Genomic DNA, 17,696 nt, shown 5'->3' with positions numbered 1-17,696 from the left:
GATTTCGTTCCAACCAAATGTTCCACATAATGGCACAAAAGCACACCATCCAACTCTTGCACTCCTCCTTGTTAATTGATGCCTCTGTCCAACTTTAAAAATGCTCCTTGATTGTATCTGTGTATATCCATTGCAAACCAACATGAGATATTCAAGCACACCAAACCTGTTAAGAGAAATTACAACCAAGAAACAGGTGGTAATCATTTTTATCGCCTATTTTACATAAGACACAGAGAGAATCTTCTTGGCTAATAACCCCGAACCGACACAATCTCTCCTTCGTATTGACCCTGCCAGTCAATCCAAACCAAACAAATAACTCCACCCTAGGAGGGACAAGTCCTTTCCAAATTGACCTAGTAAAGCTGTAACTTGATATATCCTCTGGAGCCATTTCTACATGCAACACCTGCACAAATGAGTTAGTAGAAAAAAAACCCTGCTTATCATATTTCAACACAACTCTTATAAAATTATTGTTGAATTAGTCTTAAATTTTTTAAAAAATTAGCCGTTAAGGATATATTTGATGCAAATCAAAAATTTTTGGGATAAAATTAAAATAAAATAAAATTTAGAGATATTTTTAAAATTTTTATCAAATTTTAGGAAAAAAAATATACTTTACTCCTTATATAATTTTTAAATGGGCCTATTATGTAACACATTACACATCACTGGATTGGGATGAAGTGCACCTCGTGGGCTTTCTTTAGGAGTTATATGTTATTTTTTACATAATAAACGTGGTAGTTTTGCGGGCTTAGCCCCGATTTAATACGCAAAAGAACGAACGTTATAGTTTGTATACCATAAAAGGTTAATTTGATAAATACAGCAATCCGTGGATGAACCATGGGGCATTGGACAAAGCTTCATGGCGATGGAAACCTGAGAGAATCTTCAAATGTGAGATTCACTAAACTCGAAAAACATAAGGCAAAAGTTTCGGTGTGCTTTTAGTTTGATGTCGAATTTATGAGACTTGTCGTTTAAGATAAATATTAAATATTTAAAAATTATTTATTTATATATTTTTTAAATAAAATATTAATTTTTATATTTTTAGCAAATTAAACAACATTATTTAGACATCATAACAATAACAAAAACATAAAGAGTTACACTATCCACAGCCCATTGTTAAATTAATTCTGCTAATCCTGTCTTGTTTTGTTAATGTAATTCTGGACTTTTAGTCTTTTTATCCAAAAGAAACATAAAGTCTCAAGGGCCATCAATTTTGATAAAATTTTAGCCATTATTTAGTTAACAGAAATTTTTTTCACGTGCTAAATTATTTAGTTATTAATCCTCTTCTCCATCTCTCTATTTAAAATACCTATGCTGATTATTTAATGGCCCAAAATTTAAAAAATTGATGGTCTCCTAATACTGCTAAAAAAAAATATGAGATTAACTGAAATAATAGATAATTTAATATTTTAATTAGTTATTTTTTTTAAGTGTTAGCAGCGATAAAAAATTCTTTAAGTTTGTTTTTTTTAGTAATTAAACAAATCAATTTCCAAAATTTTTAAAAATAAACATTTTAGTTTTAAAAAAAAATTAATACACAGATCAATTTATAAAGTTTTATTCTAACAGACAAATCAATCTCTAGTCTATTTTTTGGCAGAATAATTATTCAAATTAGTTTAAAAAAATTAATACACAAATCAATCTCTAACGTTTTTTTCTGTCAAACATAATAGTCTTCTGTCCATTCTAATTTTACCATATATTAACTTTTATTATTATTAGCTTAACTTTGTACATATGAACGATGATATTATCATATTAATACATTTTTTTTTGTTGAAAACAAATAAGGTAAATAATAATACTTTAAAATCCAATGATTTTCAACTTTGAGTTTTTTTTAGAATAATGTCTAATAATTTTATTATTATTATTATTATTATTATTATTATTATTATTATTATTATTGAAGGACTATATATATCTTTTATATTTTTATGTAAAAATTCTTTTTATATTACAAATACATACATAAAAATTTAATAAATAAATTTATCATTATTTTTATCTAAAAAATACAAAAATTATAGTACAGTAATATCGTGTAATAATAATAATAATAATAATAATAATAATTTTGTTTTATTTTACCTTTTTTTATAGATGGGAGACTATTATGTTTGTCGGAAAAAAGTTAAGGATTAATTTGTGTATTAACTTTTTTTGAGACTAAAATATTCACTTTTAAAATTTTTGGAGACTGATTTAAATTATTATTTTACCGAAAAATAAACTGAGAGTTGATTTATCTGTCAAAATAAAATTTTAAAATATTTTTGTGTATTTATTTTTTTTTTAGAGACTAAAATATCTACTTATAAAATACTTGGCGACTAATTTTGATAATTATTTTTTTTAAATATTTTTCACAAGATCTACATTAAAGTTGACATTGAGTTAAATGAGTTAGCCAAATTCTTAATACTAAGTTGAAGAAAAATATTGTGCGTTAAAATAGCATCTAGAGTACTATTTTTCAAAGAATACTAGAAAATTAATATTTTTAATACTAAAAAAAAAAGAACAATTGATAAGAATTAGTTCAAATATTAAAAGAAATAATGTTATAGAACAACAGAATTTATTATTTTTTATTAATAATTAATTAATAATATTTAAAAATATTAATTAAAAATATATTATTAAACCAAAAATATTGGTCAATATAATATAAAATTACTTTCCTTAAACTTTTCTGTTAAAAAAATATTAATGACTTAAAATTTCTCTGTTGAAAATGATAATACATAATAGGTTTGAGCATTTATTAGGAGGGGCTCCATTGTGGCATGAGGAAAGCAACTAAAATTTGTAAGGGTGCATGTACCACATTTTGCTTTGAATATATTAATGGCACAAAATTCATGCAGCTCCGAAGCCTTTATGCCACTGCCATGTATCATGTATAGTATAGTACATATCAGTGTCCTCGTCCTGAAAAGCCTATAGGAAATGAATTAGCTTCACAGAAAAAGGAGCGATGCAGATTATTCTGTACAAGATTGGTGATGATGATGACGATGATCGAGAGATTCTGCTAGATGTTTTCAGAATTAGGAAAATTTACTGTTAATTAAATAATTTTATTTTAAATTTATTATATTTTATATCAATAATTTAAATTATAAATTTTACGATTTAAGATTTACGTTTAAAATTTAGAATCTCTTATATTTTTTTTTTTACTTTTAATGATAAGTTAATTTTTAAAGAGGGTTACATTTTTTATTTTTTATTTTAGAAGCATTATTATTCACCGTATACATGTATTCAATATTTAAATTTGCTTTCTTAATTACAAACTAAATTTTATTTTGTCAACAAACTATAATTTAAATGATATAGTCTTTTTATACTTATTTAGAAGTTGCAAATTTAAATTTCAATCTAAGCTTTAGAAAAAAAAAACCTAAACTTTATTTTTACAAGTTTTTATTTTGTTTAGGATATTCATAAGGAAACGACATTTAAAAGGATAATTGAGTATCAAAATATTATATACATACAAAAAATAACTCATCAAATTATCATATATTTTTGTATGTATATATAAGATGTTAGATTTTTTTTATGTTTTTAAGATAACACTAGTGAATTTTTTATTTTCCAATAAAAAATATTGAGCTCTTAGATATTCATGTATTTTTATTTATATTATTATTTTATATATTTTAATATATATTTTATATAATAACTAAATTAATAATTAATTTGTTAGAAGTATATAATATATTAGTGTTACGGTTCAACCTTTAAAATGAGTTTATAAGTTAAAATCGGTCCAAGAACACTTTTTTTGAAACTTATAAAGAACATAATTTAAATTCAATAATACTCCATCTTTAAGTGATTTTTTTAATCAACTCCAATTAAGTGATTTAGAGTTGTGCATCGCACCATTTATAATAGACGTAAATCTCTTTTTTTTATTCTTTTTTAACGTAAATATTTTTTTTTCTATATTTTGTTTGATTATTGTCTCTTTCTCTTTCTCTTTCTCTTTAAATTTTATTTTCTTCTTCAATTTGTTGTGTTCTTCTTTGATTTTATCTTCTTTCTTTTCATATTTTGATTTGCATTTATTTTTTTAAATCGAATAGTGTAATTAAAATCGTTTAGTTTTTATGTGTTCCAAAATAATAAATAATTCAAATTTAAATCAGTAGTAATTTAGATTATTCTTCATGAATAAGGTTTGGGTCGTTCTTAATTTTATCTAGTTTCATTCTTCAACAATTTTGAATTGAATAGAATGAAATGAAATTTAATGCAATTGAATAAAGTGACAATGAATAATTTCATTTTTCTCTGTTAAAATTAGTGTTGTTTATGAACACAATTTTCGGTTCATTTGTTATTACACAATGGTATTGTTTTGATAATATTTCGATTCATTTTTCAACAATTTTGAATTGAATGAAATCTAACACAATTGAATAAAGTGATACTGAATAATTTCATTATTCTTTGCTAAAATCAATGTTATTTATGAATTTGAATTTGGATATAATGTAGGAGTTTCTGAATTTATAGAATGCACAATTTATTACACAATGGTGTTGTTACGATAATGTTTCGGTTCATTCTTCAACAATTTTAAATTGAATGGAATGAAATGCAATTGAATAAAGTGATAATGAATACTTTCTTCCTTCTTTGCTAAAATCAGTGTTGTTTATGAATTTGAATTTGGATAGAATGTAGGAGTTTCTAAGTTTTATAAAATGCATAATTTTCGGTTCATTTGCAATCCAGATGTGTTGTCGATGAATAATTTATCCCAAAGGTTAGGATGAGTTTCAAGACAAATTGAATGGAATGGAATCTAATGCAATTGAATAAAGTGATAATGAATAATTTCATTCTTCTTTACTAAAAAACTTGGTCAATACTTATTAGCAGCATCAAGTGAACATCAATTAACACACAAATAAATTGAAATTAGTTTAAATTTGAACAAGCAGTCAAAAATACTCAATCATCAACAAAAACATATTGAATTCATTTTTGGATCCAAATGAATCTCAATTAAACTAAGAAATTGCTTAAGGAATAAAAAATTTGGTTAATACTTATCAGCAAGCATCAAGTAAACCTCAATTGACACACAAATGAACCAAAATTAGTTCAAATTTGAACAATTAGTCAAAAAGATTCAATCATCAATAAAAACACATCCAATTCATTTCTGGATCCAAATGAATCTCAATTAAACTTAAAAATGAACCGAAATTACTCAAGGAATAAAAAATTTAGTCAATACTTATCAACAGGATAAAGTGAATATCAATTAATTCACAAATGAACTGAAATTAATTCAAATTTGAACAAGCAGTAAAAAAGACTCAATCATCAATAAAAACACATCGAATTTATCTCTGGATCTAAATGAACCTCAATTAAACTAAAAAATGAAGTGAAATTAAATTAGGAATAAAAAATTTGGCCAATACTTATCAGCAGCATCAAGTGAACCTCAATTAACACACAAATGAACCGAAATTAGTTCATATTTGAACAAACAGTCAAAAAGACTCAATTATTAACAAAAACATATCGAATTTATTTTTAGATCCAAATGAACTTCAAATAAACTATTAAATGAACCAAAATTATTTTATGATGACACCAAAAAAATTAAAATTAATAAAAATATTAACAAAATGTTGGTGTTATTGGTGATAACAATAATAAAAGAGAAGAAGAAGTGGCATTGAAACGATTTTTCATATTAGAACACGAAAAATAACGACGGCAGTGAAACAATTTTTTTATATTAGAGCTCAAAGATTTGAGGGCGTTATTTTAGCGAGAGTTGTTTTCGTTAATGTTGACTTTGTTTAGTTAAATTTAAATGACAATAACACTTGGATGTATGTATAGCAGATCTGATTTAAATCATATATATATCTACCGATGATTTTGCCACATGTCTCTCTGAATTTTCCAAAGATTCACTCTATAAGCACTGTAAATAAAGGAAATAACACCTGCCAAAATATACTATCTATTCTTAATATTTATATTTTTTTAACTATTACCAATTTAAATGTCCGAATTCTCTCGGAAGGACACTTCGATCCTACCACCTTGGAGACACTAACCCGGAGCAAAGAGATTCATGATCCACAAGTACCAGGAGTAATACTAAATTTACCTTTGAAACAATTGGCATGTTAATTAAACCACTAAATTAAACCTTAGCTTGTTCGGAAACCCTATTTATAGGTGGATGCCAGAGTTTTGAAGCAACAATTACTTTATCAATTACTCTACAGCTTAGACTACGTATAGTACAGTATCCTAGTTCGTAGACCTAATCATAGCTAAAGTGTATGTGGACCATCCTATGATTCCTATCCATCATCTTGCGTACGTACCTTGCACCATTGTTCTATTCACCCCTCCATCACCATGCATTTTCATATGTAGTTACTCACCTAGTTTTGTCCACCCATAATAGTCACACCAATAATAAATATTATTCATCCACATATACGACACCTCTCTGTCTTGTTTGTAGTAAAAAAAAGTCTATTATTTAATATTTAAATTAAGTGAAGTAAGAACATAATATATACAATTTGTAATAGCTAAGCTCGTTCTTTAAAACACGTTTAATTATGGTCGTAAATTGAATTATAAATATACAAACTGTTGAAATAAACCCAAATCTAAGAATACGAAAAAAAAAAGTGAAGCAATGCATATATATATATAGGTGTCGGGAACGAGCTGAGGTAGCTAGTGCATGAAGAGGTGAAAACTGAAAAACTTTAAAATCCTAAATGACACCTCATAATTGACTAGGTTTGTATTTTACTTCCCAGCTTTTAATTGTTTTTGTCTTCCCGTGGATGATTGAATTTATTAATAACAAGTTTACTAATGTTCTTAATTTTAGATATGCCATTGCCATTTCATTTTCACCATGCATGTCTGTGACTGTCTTTTGTTTGAACGTGGCTCTGCAAACTCTGTACGTGTGGATAATATTTTTGTACTTTTCCCACGCGCTACCACTATACTCTGCCAAATATTAGGTACTGTTTCCTTTCCAAAATTTAGAGGATCGTGGCTCAATATTATTTTTTTTTTGAAAGCAAAGCTCAACACAACGAAGGTGGAGCAAACAGGAACACAGCATAACTAAAAATAAATCTAAAAACTAATAGCTAACAAAGTCGCACGAACCGATCCTCAGTCATCTCCGGACAAAGCCATCAACAACAAAAAGGATCTACACAACTCCACTCATTAGCACTAAGGAAGGTCATGTTGATGATTTCTTCAACGCTTTTGCTGGTATTCTGGAATATCCTCCTATTTCTTTCCAGCCAAATGTTCCAAAGGATCGCACAGAAGCTCAATATTATATATTGTATTTTGTAATTAGACGCTCGAATTAAAATTTTATTCCTTGTAACATTTTTAAAAGAATGAAGATACAAGTGACTGAAATTTTTTAAAATTAAAACAAAAATTTTAATAATTTTTTAATAATTAAATATTTTAATAAATATTTTTATTTTATTTTTAAAATTATTTTAAATCATATAAGATACTAATATATAATTTAATTTTATAATATAAATATTTAATTTAATTTAATTTAATTTTTTAATCTTTATCTCTTAAATTTTATTTTCTTCCGAGATATAGCTTTAGAGTTTAGCGTTCTAAGTTTTCTTTACTCGTGTGGTGATTATGTTTTTCTTTTGTTGAAATTTATACTACCGTCAATTCCAAATTTATTGTTAGTGCTTGTAAGCTTTGTATTTTTAATTATTTTCGTCTGATTCTTACAATTATGAGTATATATAATAATATAATTAACATTTTTGGGTCGGATATAATCATTTTCTAAATGTATTAAAAATCAGGTGGACAAAGTATGATGGGAATTGGGAAGGAAGCAACTTGGGCGTAGCTTTCAAATTGGGCCATGTTTGGCTTCTTTAGTGCGTTGCTGGGCCCACTGGGTCCTTACTACCCATCTATAGCTCCTATATGATATGTCTTTCGTCACCATGGTTGAAATGACTCTTGTGGTTTTCCGCACATCTAATACTCTTTTAAGTTGATGATAAAATGCAACAGAGATCTTATTTCAGGTGGTAATTTATATATCCCTTAATATATTATATTTGAATTCAAATTTTGGTAAATATACTAAATATTGTGTTATTTGATATTTATTTTGTTAGTTAGAATTTGTTAATACAGGTTGTTATTTTTCTTGTATAGAAAATTGTTAGTAGTGAGTTTTGTTGATATACTGACCTGTATCGTTTGTTAGAATAGTAAGACAATTCTGTTAAAAGTAGTGTTAGTATAAATAACAAACTACAGTATTGTATTCTTTGAGTCTCATCATTATTTAAGTTCAATTCTCAATTCCTTCTTGGTTTCTTTGTTACTGTTCTTTTCCATCTTCATATGCAATTTGTGAGCGTGGATGAAGGAACATGGAGATCCCGATTGAAGGATAAAAAACTTGCTCTCTGATTCACAATTCGATAATGTGGTTAGAGAAGGATGATAGATCTAGCTTCAATTCACAGTTGAAGTGATTGTTCGCAATTTTTGCTCAGTGAATCTTTTTTTTCCCCTTTTCTTCGTTTGATTTGAACGCCCTCTTTCACACAATTTATTCTCCTTCTCTTTCACACCTCTCTAAAATCTCAACTCCTCTTCTTCATCTATTTCTTTTCTTTTTCTCTCTTGAACTCATAGCATAGAGTTTGATGAGAGCTCTGTTATCTCACCCTCTTCTCGTTAAGAAGAGATAACGAGTTTTCGATCAATGAGATCAAGAGAGAAAGGTTGCAAACGCTTCTGTCATCTTCGCAGTGATGGAAGAAAAATCAAATCCAAGTGCTGGGTCCCCAGGAGGTGGTCCTACAATGGACATGCAACAATTCGCGGTGTTCTTCAGTCAGGTGGTGCAGATCCAGAGCCATATCAACAAGACAAATCCGAATCAAGATCCTTCAAGCCCTTATTACATACTTCCTTCTGAAAATCTAGGTATACCTATTACCAATGTGATTTTTACTGGTTCAAATTACAGTGCGTGGAGCAAAGCTATGATCAATGCTCTTACATCCAAAAATAAAATTGAATTTGTTGATGGCACCATCCTAAAACCTAAGAAAACTGATCTTGATTTCAAGGCATGGCAACGATGCAACACCTATGTAGTTGCTTGGATTAACCTTTTCCTTAGTCCATAAATCAATCAACGTGTCCTATGGAACAATATAGGCTATGAATTATGGAATGATCTTAAACATCGTTATTATTAGGGTGATAGGTTTCGAGTAGCTGAATTGAATGAGGAAGTCTATGCACTAAAACAAGGGGACTTGTCTGTTACTGCTTATTTTGCCAAACTGAAAAATATTTGGGAAGAGATTGATGATTTTAGAACTATCTCTAGCTATGATTGTGTTAAATGTGAAGGTGGCTTAGGCATTGTTAGGCAACATAGGGAGGAAGACAGAGTCATCAAATTTTTGCGTGGTCTTGGAGAGCAATATTCCACTGTTAAGTCACAGGTCATGCTAATGGATGATTTTTCTAGTGTGAACAAAATCCTCTCAATGATCACTCAGCAAGAAAGGCAGCTCTTCAGCTTTGATAATGCCTTAGACACTAAGATTTTGGCAGCCTCTTCTCAACCTGACAGCAGAGGTAGAGGTCAGTCTAAAAAGGGACAAAATCGCATCAAATTGCAATGCACTCATTGTGAACAATCAGGACACATTGTGGATAATTGCTATAAGAAGCATGGCTATCCACCCAACTTCAAACCCAGATTTGAAAAAAAGTTACCTGTCCTAAATTGCATAACTGCTGCACACACTTCTGAAGATGAAAATGATGATCTCAATGTTCCACAATTGGTTAGAAGTGAACCAACCATTAATGAATTCACTCCAGAGCAACAAGAAGCTCTTTTGGCCTTGCTTAGCAAACAAGATGTGCCTCATTCTCATAGTGTCAATCAAATTTCAGCCAAAGCCAATCACTCTCCCTATACAGGTAGAATAGTAAATTTTACAATTTGATTCTCATATTAAAGCTCTAAATATTTCAACTAATAAACACAAGCCATCGGTACTTGACACTGGAGCCACTGACTATGTATCATATACCCTGACTGATTTCCAAAATTATTTCAAAGTTGATCCAATCATTTCAAATTACCTAATAGAGCACTCACTACTAGCTGCATCATGGGTACCATTATGTTTTGTGACAATTTTTTCCTCACTAATGCATTGTTTATTCCTACTTTTAACTTTAAACTCATATCAGTTTTAAAACTTACTGCATATTTACATTGCAAAATGAGTTTCACTGATAAGGCTTGTGAGATACAGGACCTGCACACTTTGAAGATGGTTGGTGCAGCTAGCAATGTTGATAGTTTGTACATTCTGCACAAAGAAGTTAAAGTTCTCCTTCACATCACAGCAACTTTCCGCAGCCATTTTTCACAATCTTTGTGGCATGTTAGATTAGGACATCCATCTCATGATAGGCTTGTTGCATTACAAAAGAATTTTGAGTTTATTGACTGTACAAAACATACGGAACCATGTCATTCTTGCTATCTTGGCAAACAAAAGCGATTACCTTTTTCTGTTAGTTCTAGTACTGCAGCCAATGTACTTGATCTAATTCATGTTGATATTTGGGTACCCGTCTCTGTTCCCTCCTTTACTGGAAATGTTATTTTCTTACTATAGTGGACGATTGTTCTCATTTCACTTGGATTTTGTTCATGAAAACTAAAGCTGAGGCTTTTTCATTGGTTAAAGATTTTGTCATTTTTGCTAAAACCTAATTTAATACAGTGGTTAAACAATTCGCACAGATAATGGGCCTGAGTTTTTAATGCCTACTTTTTACAGCTCTAATGGCATATCTCATCAAAGAACTTGTGTGGAAACTCCATAGCAAAACGGCATTGTTGATCGCAAGCATCAACACATCCTTGCTGTGGCTAGAACTCTCTTGTTCCATGAACACTTGCCAAAATATTTTTAGAATTATAGTGTTGGACATGCAGTTTATTTAATTAATCGATTGCCAACACCCTTTTTGCAAAATAAGTCTCCATATCAAGTTTTTTATAAGACTCTGCCAAATTTTTTTCTTCTCAGAGTCTTTGGTTGTTTGGCATATGCTAGCAGCCTTACAAGACAACGAGGCAAACTGGATCCAAGAGCAAGAAAGTGTTTGCATCTTGGATTCAAGGAGGACACAAAGGGATACCTGCTCTTTAATTTGCAAACTTGAGAGATTTTCTTATCTCGGGATGTCCAATTTCATGAGAATTGTTTTTCTTACTGTCACTCCAATAATTCCAATGATAACAATTTTTCAAATTCTTCTACTTCATCTCATGTTGCATCTCATCCTTTTGATTATGAATTTTTGGAAGGGACTCAGATTCAGGTTTTAAACACTAATGATGCAGCCCCTCAATTAAGCTTGCATCACCCAAATCTTAATCATCAACATGATAATGCTTTATCTGAGTTAAATGAGACTGAAGAAATTCTTTCCTACCCTGAAATTCATGATTATTTAGAAACTACATCTGCATCACATGAAGAGTTTTCAACTCATAATTCTGCTGTTTTGCCTGAATCCTCCATTATGCATGAAATTGCTGATGTATGGAGATCGACTAGGCAAACTAAACCACCTGCATACTTAAAGGACTACGAGTGCCAAACCATCAACACTATTTCACCCTTATTGCAACTCACTGCTCAAAGGTATCCTCTCTCTAATGTCTTGTCTTATACTAGGCTTTCTCCCATGCATCTTGCATTTTTTGTTTCTATTCAAAATTTAGAGCCTAAAACCTATGAGGATGCAATCATTCAAACTTGTTGGCAAGAGACAATAAGAGCTGAACTAAATGCCTTGGAAGAAAACAAGACATGGAAGATAACTTCTTTACCAATTGGAAAGAGAGCGATTGGCTGTAAATGGGTATTTTGTACCAAATACCACCCAGATGGTACAATAGAGAGACACAAGGCAAGATTCGTTGCCACAGGATTCACACAAGTGGCTGGTGTTGACTATCGAGACACCTTCAGTCCTGTAGTAAAGCTAGGGACTTTGAAAGTGGTGCTGGCTGTTGCAGCAGTGAAAGGGTGGCACCTTAAAAAAATTGATGTCAATACGGCGTTTTTGCATGGTGAACTCGATGAGGAGGTCTATATGAAGGTGCCTTCAGGTTTAGAAGCCTCACCAGGTCAAGTTTGCAAGTTTAAAAGTCCTTGTATGGATTAAAACAAGCTAGTAGACAATGAAATTGCAAGCTCAAATCGGTTCTATTTGAGCTAAAATTCACTCAATGCAAATCAGATTACAGCCTCTTCACCAAAATTACATAACTTGGATTCATAGTAATTTTAGTGTATGTATATGACTTAGTATTGGCAGGTGATGACCTAAATGAAATTAACTTAATTAAAGATGTTCTTCACGAGAGATTTCGGATCAAAGACATGGGAGATTTAAAGTACTTCCTTGGTCTAGAAGTGGCAAGATCCAAGATGGGAATTGCTTTGTACCAGAGGAAATATATTCTTGATTTACTCAAGGAAACAGGATTTGAAGGGTGCAAACCTGCCACCACTCCTATTGATTATGGAGCAAAACTAAGTAAAACTACGGGAAATTGCTCACTGATTCTGGTCAATATAGACGAATTGTGGGCAAGCTTTTATATCTATCAAATACTAGACCTAATATAAGCTATGTCATTGGGAAGCTGAGCCAGTTTTTAGATTGCGCTACTACTGAGCATTTGAAGACAGCACATAGAATGCTGCGTTATATAAAGGGTTCTCCTGCTGCAGGCCTCTTCTTCTCCGCAGATTCTGATTTACAACTTACTGGTTTCTCTGACTCTGATTGGGCTGGTTGCATTGACTCTCGCAGATCCATCTTGGCATATTGTTTTTATTTAGGACTATCATTGGTTGCTTGGAATAGTAAGAAACAACTAACAGTTGCAACCTCCTCTTCAGAAGCAGAGTATAGAGCTTTAGTTCTGGCCATCCGAGAAGTTCAATGGCTGAGTTATGTTCTTCAAGATCTTGGTGTTCCAATCACAAAATCTATTAATCTATTTTGTGATAGCAATTCAGCTATTTACATTGCCACTAATCCTGTGTTTTATGAACGTACAAAACATATTGAAGCTGATTGTCATATAATCCGTGACAAATTGCAAGAAAAATTGATTCGTCTCCTTCCCATTTTCTCCAACAATCAAGCTGCCGACATTCTCACTAAACCTCTTGTTCCTGGGCCTTTCAATGCAGGTTACTCTAAGCTTGGATTGTTAGACCTCTTCTCTCCCAATAGTCCAAGTTTACGGGAGGGTGTTACTTGATATTTATTTTGTTAGTTAGAATTTGTTAATTAAAGTTGTTATTTCTCTTGTATAGAAAGTTGTTAGTAGTGGGTTTTGTTGATATGCTGACCTGTATAGTTTGTTAGAGTAGCAAGGCAATTCTGTTAAAACTAGTGTTAGTATAAATAGCAAACTGTAATATTGTATTTTTTGAGTCTCATCATTATTCAAGTTCAATTCTCAATTCCTTCTTGATTTCTCCGTTATTGTTCTTCTCCATGCTCATATGCAATTTTCACATATTAAAAAGAAGTTATTTAGTGTTGTACGAATGAGTGTATAGTATAAATATATTATGATACCAAAGGTTATGAATTGTTCAATTCATGTGACAAAAAAAAATATTGATAAGATATTATTCTTAAGTTTCAAGGAAGCCAATAATATCATTTCCAATAGGATAACTTCACTCTTTTTTTAGTTTTGTAAAAGATAAAAAAATATATATCATTAAAAGTAAGTAATATTATCAATTTGAGAGTGATATTAAACCTAAAATTCTTTTTTGTTTCTAATAAAAAAATTGTATGAATTTGACTTTAAATGTTACTGTATTGTAACTTTAATTTAATTGAATGTTATGTATCATTTATTAATTACATATTATGTTTTTGAAATATTATTATTTTAAAAACTAACTGAGACATGCGTCGATAGTAGATAGCAAATACCAAATAGGAAGTACAAAGAAAAAAAGGGATAACGTTTTCCATCTATATCAATGGGCTTTGGAGTTTTTGGTGTTGCATTAATATTATATTAACCATGTTTTTGGATATAAAGATATTTAGGGACCAAGAACAAGAAGAGTACGCGTTTCTCCATATGGCAGGGGATCTCTGTTTCTTCACTAGTTAACATATTCATAAGCTTCAATTCGTCAAAATAAACCACCTAAAAAAGGGGCAAGACGCCTATGATGTTTTATGTGTGTGATGTGCTTACTTACTTTAGTTTTGCGTTAGCACATTAATTATCATGTCTTGATGTTTTTGGTCATCAGATCGATATAGATGTATCATTTATTCTATACACTAATTACATGTTTTATTACTCGTTTTTCATTTATTGTCCCAAATATATACTCACGTCTCCTTTGCAATTTACATACCTATAATACTCGTCCCGCCCTAAACAACTAAACTTAATATTTCGTTTCTTAATTACAGTCATCCTGTTTGAAATATTTAATTAATGATATATGAAAGTAAAATACAAAATACTAAAAATATTATGTAAATTTTAAATATAATTAAAATCATACATTGTAAATTCTAAATAATTTTTAAAAAAACTAAATCTATTATATATTAATAATTTTATAATAAAAATGTGTAACATTTCACTCTTTTGTTTCAATTAAAATTAAATATTTTTTTAAAAAATTAATAAATTCTCTCCTTTCTTCTCTCTTTTTCTAGCTCCCTTATTTATCATTATCAATGACTAATTAATAATTATAAATTTAACAATTAAATTGTGCAACATGATATTTACTAATTGTAATTAAAATTGAAATGCAACTATATTATATTATTAATTTAACAATAAAAATATGTCATATGACACTCTTAATAAAATTAAAATGAAATATTTTCTTCCAAATTTTATCTACTTTTCTGTCATTCTCTATTTCTCTCTATCATTTTCACTCTGTATATAACTTATAATTTATATTTTATATTACTAATTTAATAAACCAAAATATGTCACAAAATATTATTTCATTACAATTAAAATAAAATATTTCTCTCCAAAATTAACAAATTCTCTCTCTCTCTCTCTCTCTCTCTCTCTCTCTCTATATATATATATTTATCTCTCTTTTCTCCCTTACTCTCTCTACATTTCTATTCTATCAAAAATAAAACTAATAAAATTATATAATTCAAATAAATTCATAAAATTATAAAAAATACATTATATTTATAATAATATAATATTATTAAAAAATATTCCATAATATTATTCACATGAAAAATTTGTTATTATTATATGCATATATTTTTTAATTTTTTTATTAGTTTTAAATTTTTACTGTTTATTTTTTTAATTTATATATTTTTTTAAATATTTATTACATATAATTTGAAGAGAATATTAAGATGGTGATTAATAATTAGAATCAAGATTTAATTATTTTAAAAAAAATATTTTAAGTTAATTTTATAACTATTAATATAATTTTTTTTATACTAATATCTAACTATATTTTTATATACAGAGAAGTTTATTTTAATAGTAAGAATAAAAATTAAATTTTTATTTGTGCAGCACACTTAGTACCTAATCAAATATAAAAGTATAATATTAAATTCTTTTCATTTTTAGATAATGCATGTTAAAATTAATTTTTAGTAAAAAATTAAACTCTTTCACATGAAAATAATAACTAAAAAACTCTTTATTTAATTTTTTTATCTGAGGAGATCCTAATCTTTGTAGCCGATAAAAACTTTTATCTTCTACGACTTTTTTATAAAAGTAGTTTGATTCTATAAATTTCTTCTACCATAATCTATAATATATAGACAAAACCAACATATATATATATATATATATATATATATATATATATATATAGTTCAAAAAATTTATATTTTCATAATATTATTACGAACAAAAATACTAATTTATTAAATGAGAAAATTCTACTCTCCTCCCTTAAAAGATACTAAAATGACACTTTCATCTCTTCTATTTGTAAAATATACGATCTCCTCCCTTATAATTTTTTAAAAATATCTTTTTTAATTCATTTTAAAATTTTTGTGTTAACTAACATTAACTTTACCCTTTTTTAAGAAAAATAAATTATTTTTTACAAAAATACCTTTTAACAAAAATTTTATTTGTGTGTGATTAAATTTTATTTACCAAAATATCTTATAGCAAATTATTTTTCTATTGATTAAATTGTATTTTTTTTAAAATATTTTTTTTTAAATTTTTAATGTTTTTATTTTTTTTAAGATATCCTTCAATAATATTTTAATTATTAATGAACTTGTTTTGTAAAAATGTGAAGGAATGAGATGTTAATTTTTTAAATTTGGAATTTATCCATCTCGACTTATTTTTAAATTTTGATAAAGTTGTTAATAATTTTTAATGGTTCTATGAAATAAATTACTTATTAATATTAATTATTATACATATTAACAGTGGTAAGATTTTTTTAATTTAATGTTAAAATAATATACATTAATATCAAAAAATTAATAGTAAAGTACAAAATAATTGTTAACAAAAATTTTAGTAAAATTACAATTTAATAGTTAAAAAATTATTAAAGGATATCTTAGAAAAAAAATAATTTAATTATTAAAAAATTTTAAAAGAATATTTTAGTAAAAATAGAATTTAACCAGTAGACAAATTATTTGTTAAAAGGTATTTTAGTAAAAAAAATTAATCACAAAAAAGTAAAATTTTTGTTAAAGAATATTTTTGTAAAAAATAATTTATTTATTTTTAAAATAGATAAAATTAACATTAATTAACACAAAAAAATTAAAATAAATTAAAAAAAAGTTTTTAAAAATTATAAAAAAGTAGAGTATATTTTAGTAATAGAAAAGAGAAAAATATTATTTTAATATTTTTTCTCTTATTAAATTAAATTAATCAAATCTGATAAATCTATTTCAAATATTTATTTGTGTATACTTGAAGCGAATACATGATAGGGGATAACCACTATTCATATCCGTTCCATACATAAATAATTATCATCAGGTATTAATTAATTATTAATTATACATGTTTTAAAACTCAGTCGATAGTTGAAAAATTCACTTTTTTTTACGGAACAAATCAGTTGAAGCTAGATTGTCTCAAATTAGACTCTAATAATAATAGGATTTATTTAACTTTTATTATTCTAAGAACATATGTTAAGTTTATAAATTAAAATTTTTTTATTAAAAATATAAAAAAATTTAAATTTGTAATAAATTTATTTATATTTATTAAATAAAAATATTTAAAATTTTTTAATAATGATAAACTTATCATATGTCTTTTATGGGTTAAAATTCATAATAATAAACAAACCATGGAAACCAAAGAACATAAATAAACAAACAATTCACGGTCCAAAATTCCAAATTGAGGCAAGTTTGAGAATTTTAATTTGTTGCGTTTAAAACCTTTTAGCAGGCTAATAAATTTTAATTAAGCGAGACGATTAAGCCGC

General features: G+C 27.8%; 1 protein-coding gene across 1 annotated transcript; it reads left to right on the top strand.

Moving 5' to 3' along the window:
• The first annotated feature begins 8,900 nt into the window (after positions 1-8,900).
• Positions 8,901-13,477, top strand: LOC148572656 (uncharacterized). Its single transcript, XM_088507677.1, has 6 exons — positions 8,901-9,245; positions 9,354-10,092; positions 10,369-10,632; positions 11,501-12,328; positions 12,520-12,773; positions 12,851-13,477. The coding sequence occupies exons 1-6, from the start codon at positions 8,901-8,903 to the stop codon at positions 13,475-13,477; spliced, it is 3,057 nt and encodes a 1,018-aa protein (XP_088363803.1).
• The last annotated feature ends 4,219 nt before the right edge of the window (positions 13,478-17,696 follow it).

The sequence above is a fragment of the Arachis ipaensis genome, chromosome B3 (assembly GCF_059453495.1).
Source record: "Arachis ipaensis isolate K30076 ecotype BB chromosome B3, ASM5945349v1, whole genome shotgun sequence".
In the NCBI taxonomy this organism is placed as follows: Eukaryota; Viridiplantae; Streptophyta; class Magnoliopsida; order Fabales; family Fabaceae; genus Arachis; species Arachis ipaensis.
This window is presented reverse-complemented; position numbering and strand designations above follow the sequence as displayed.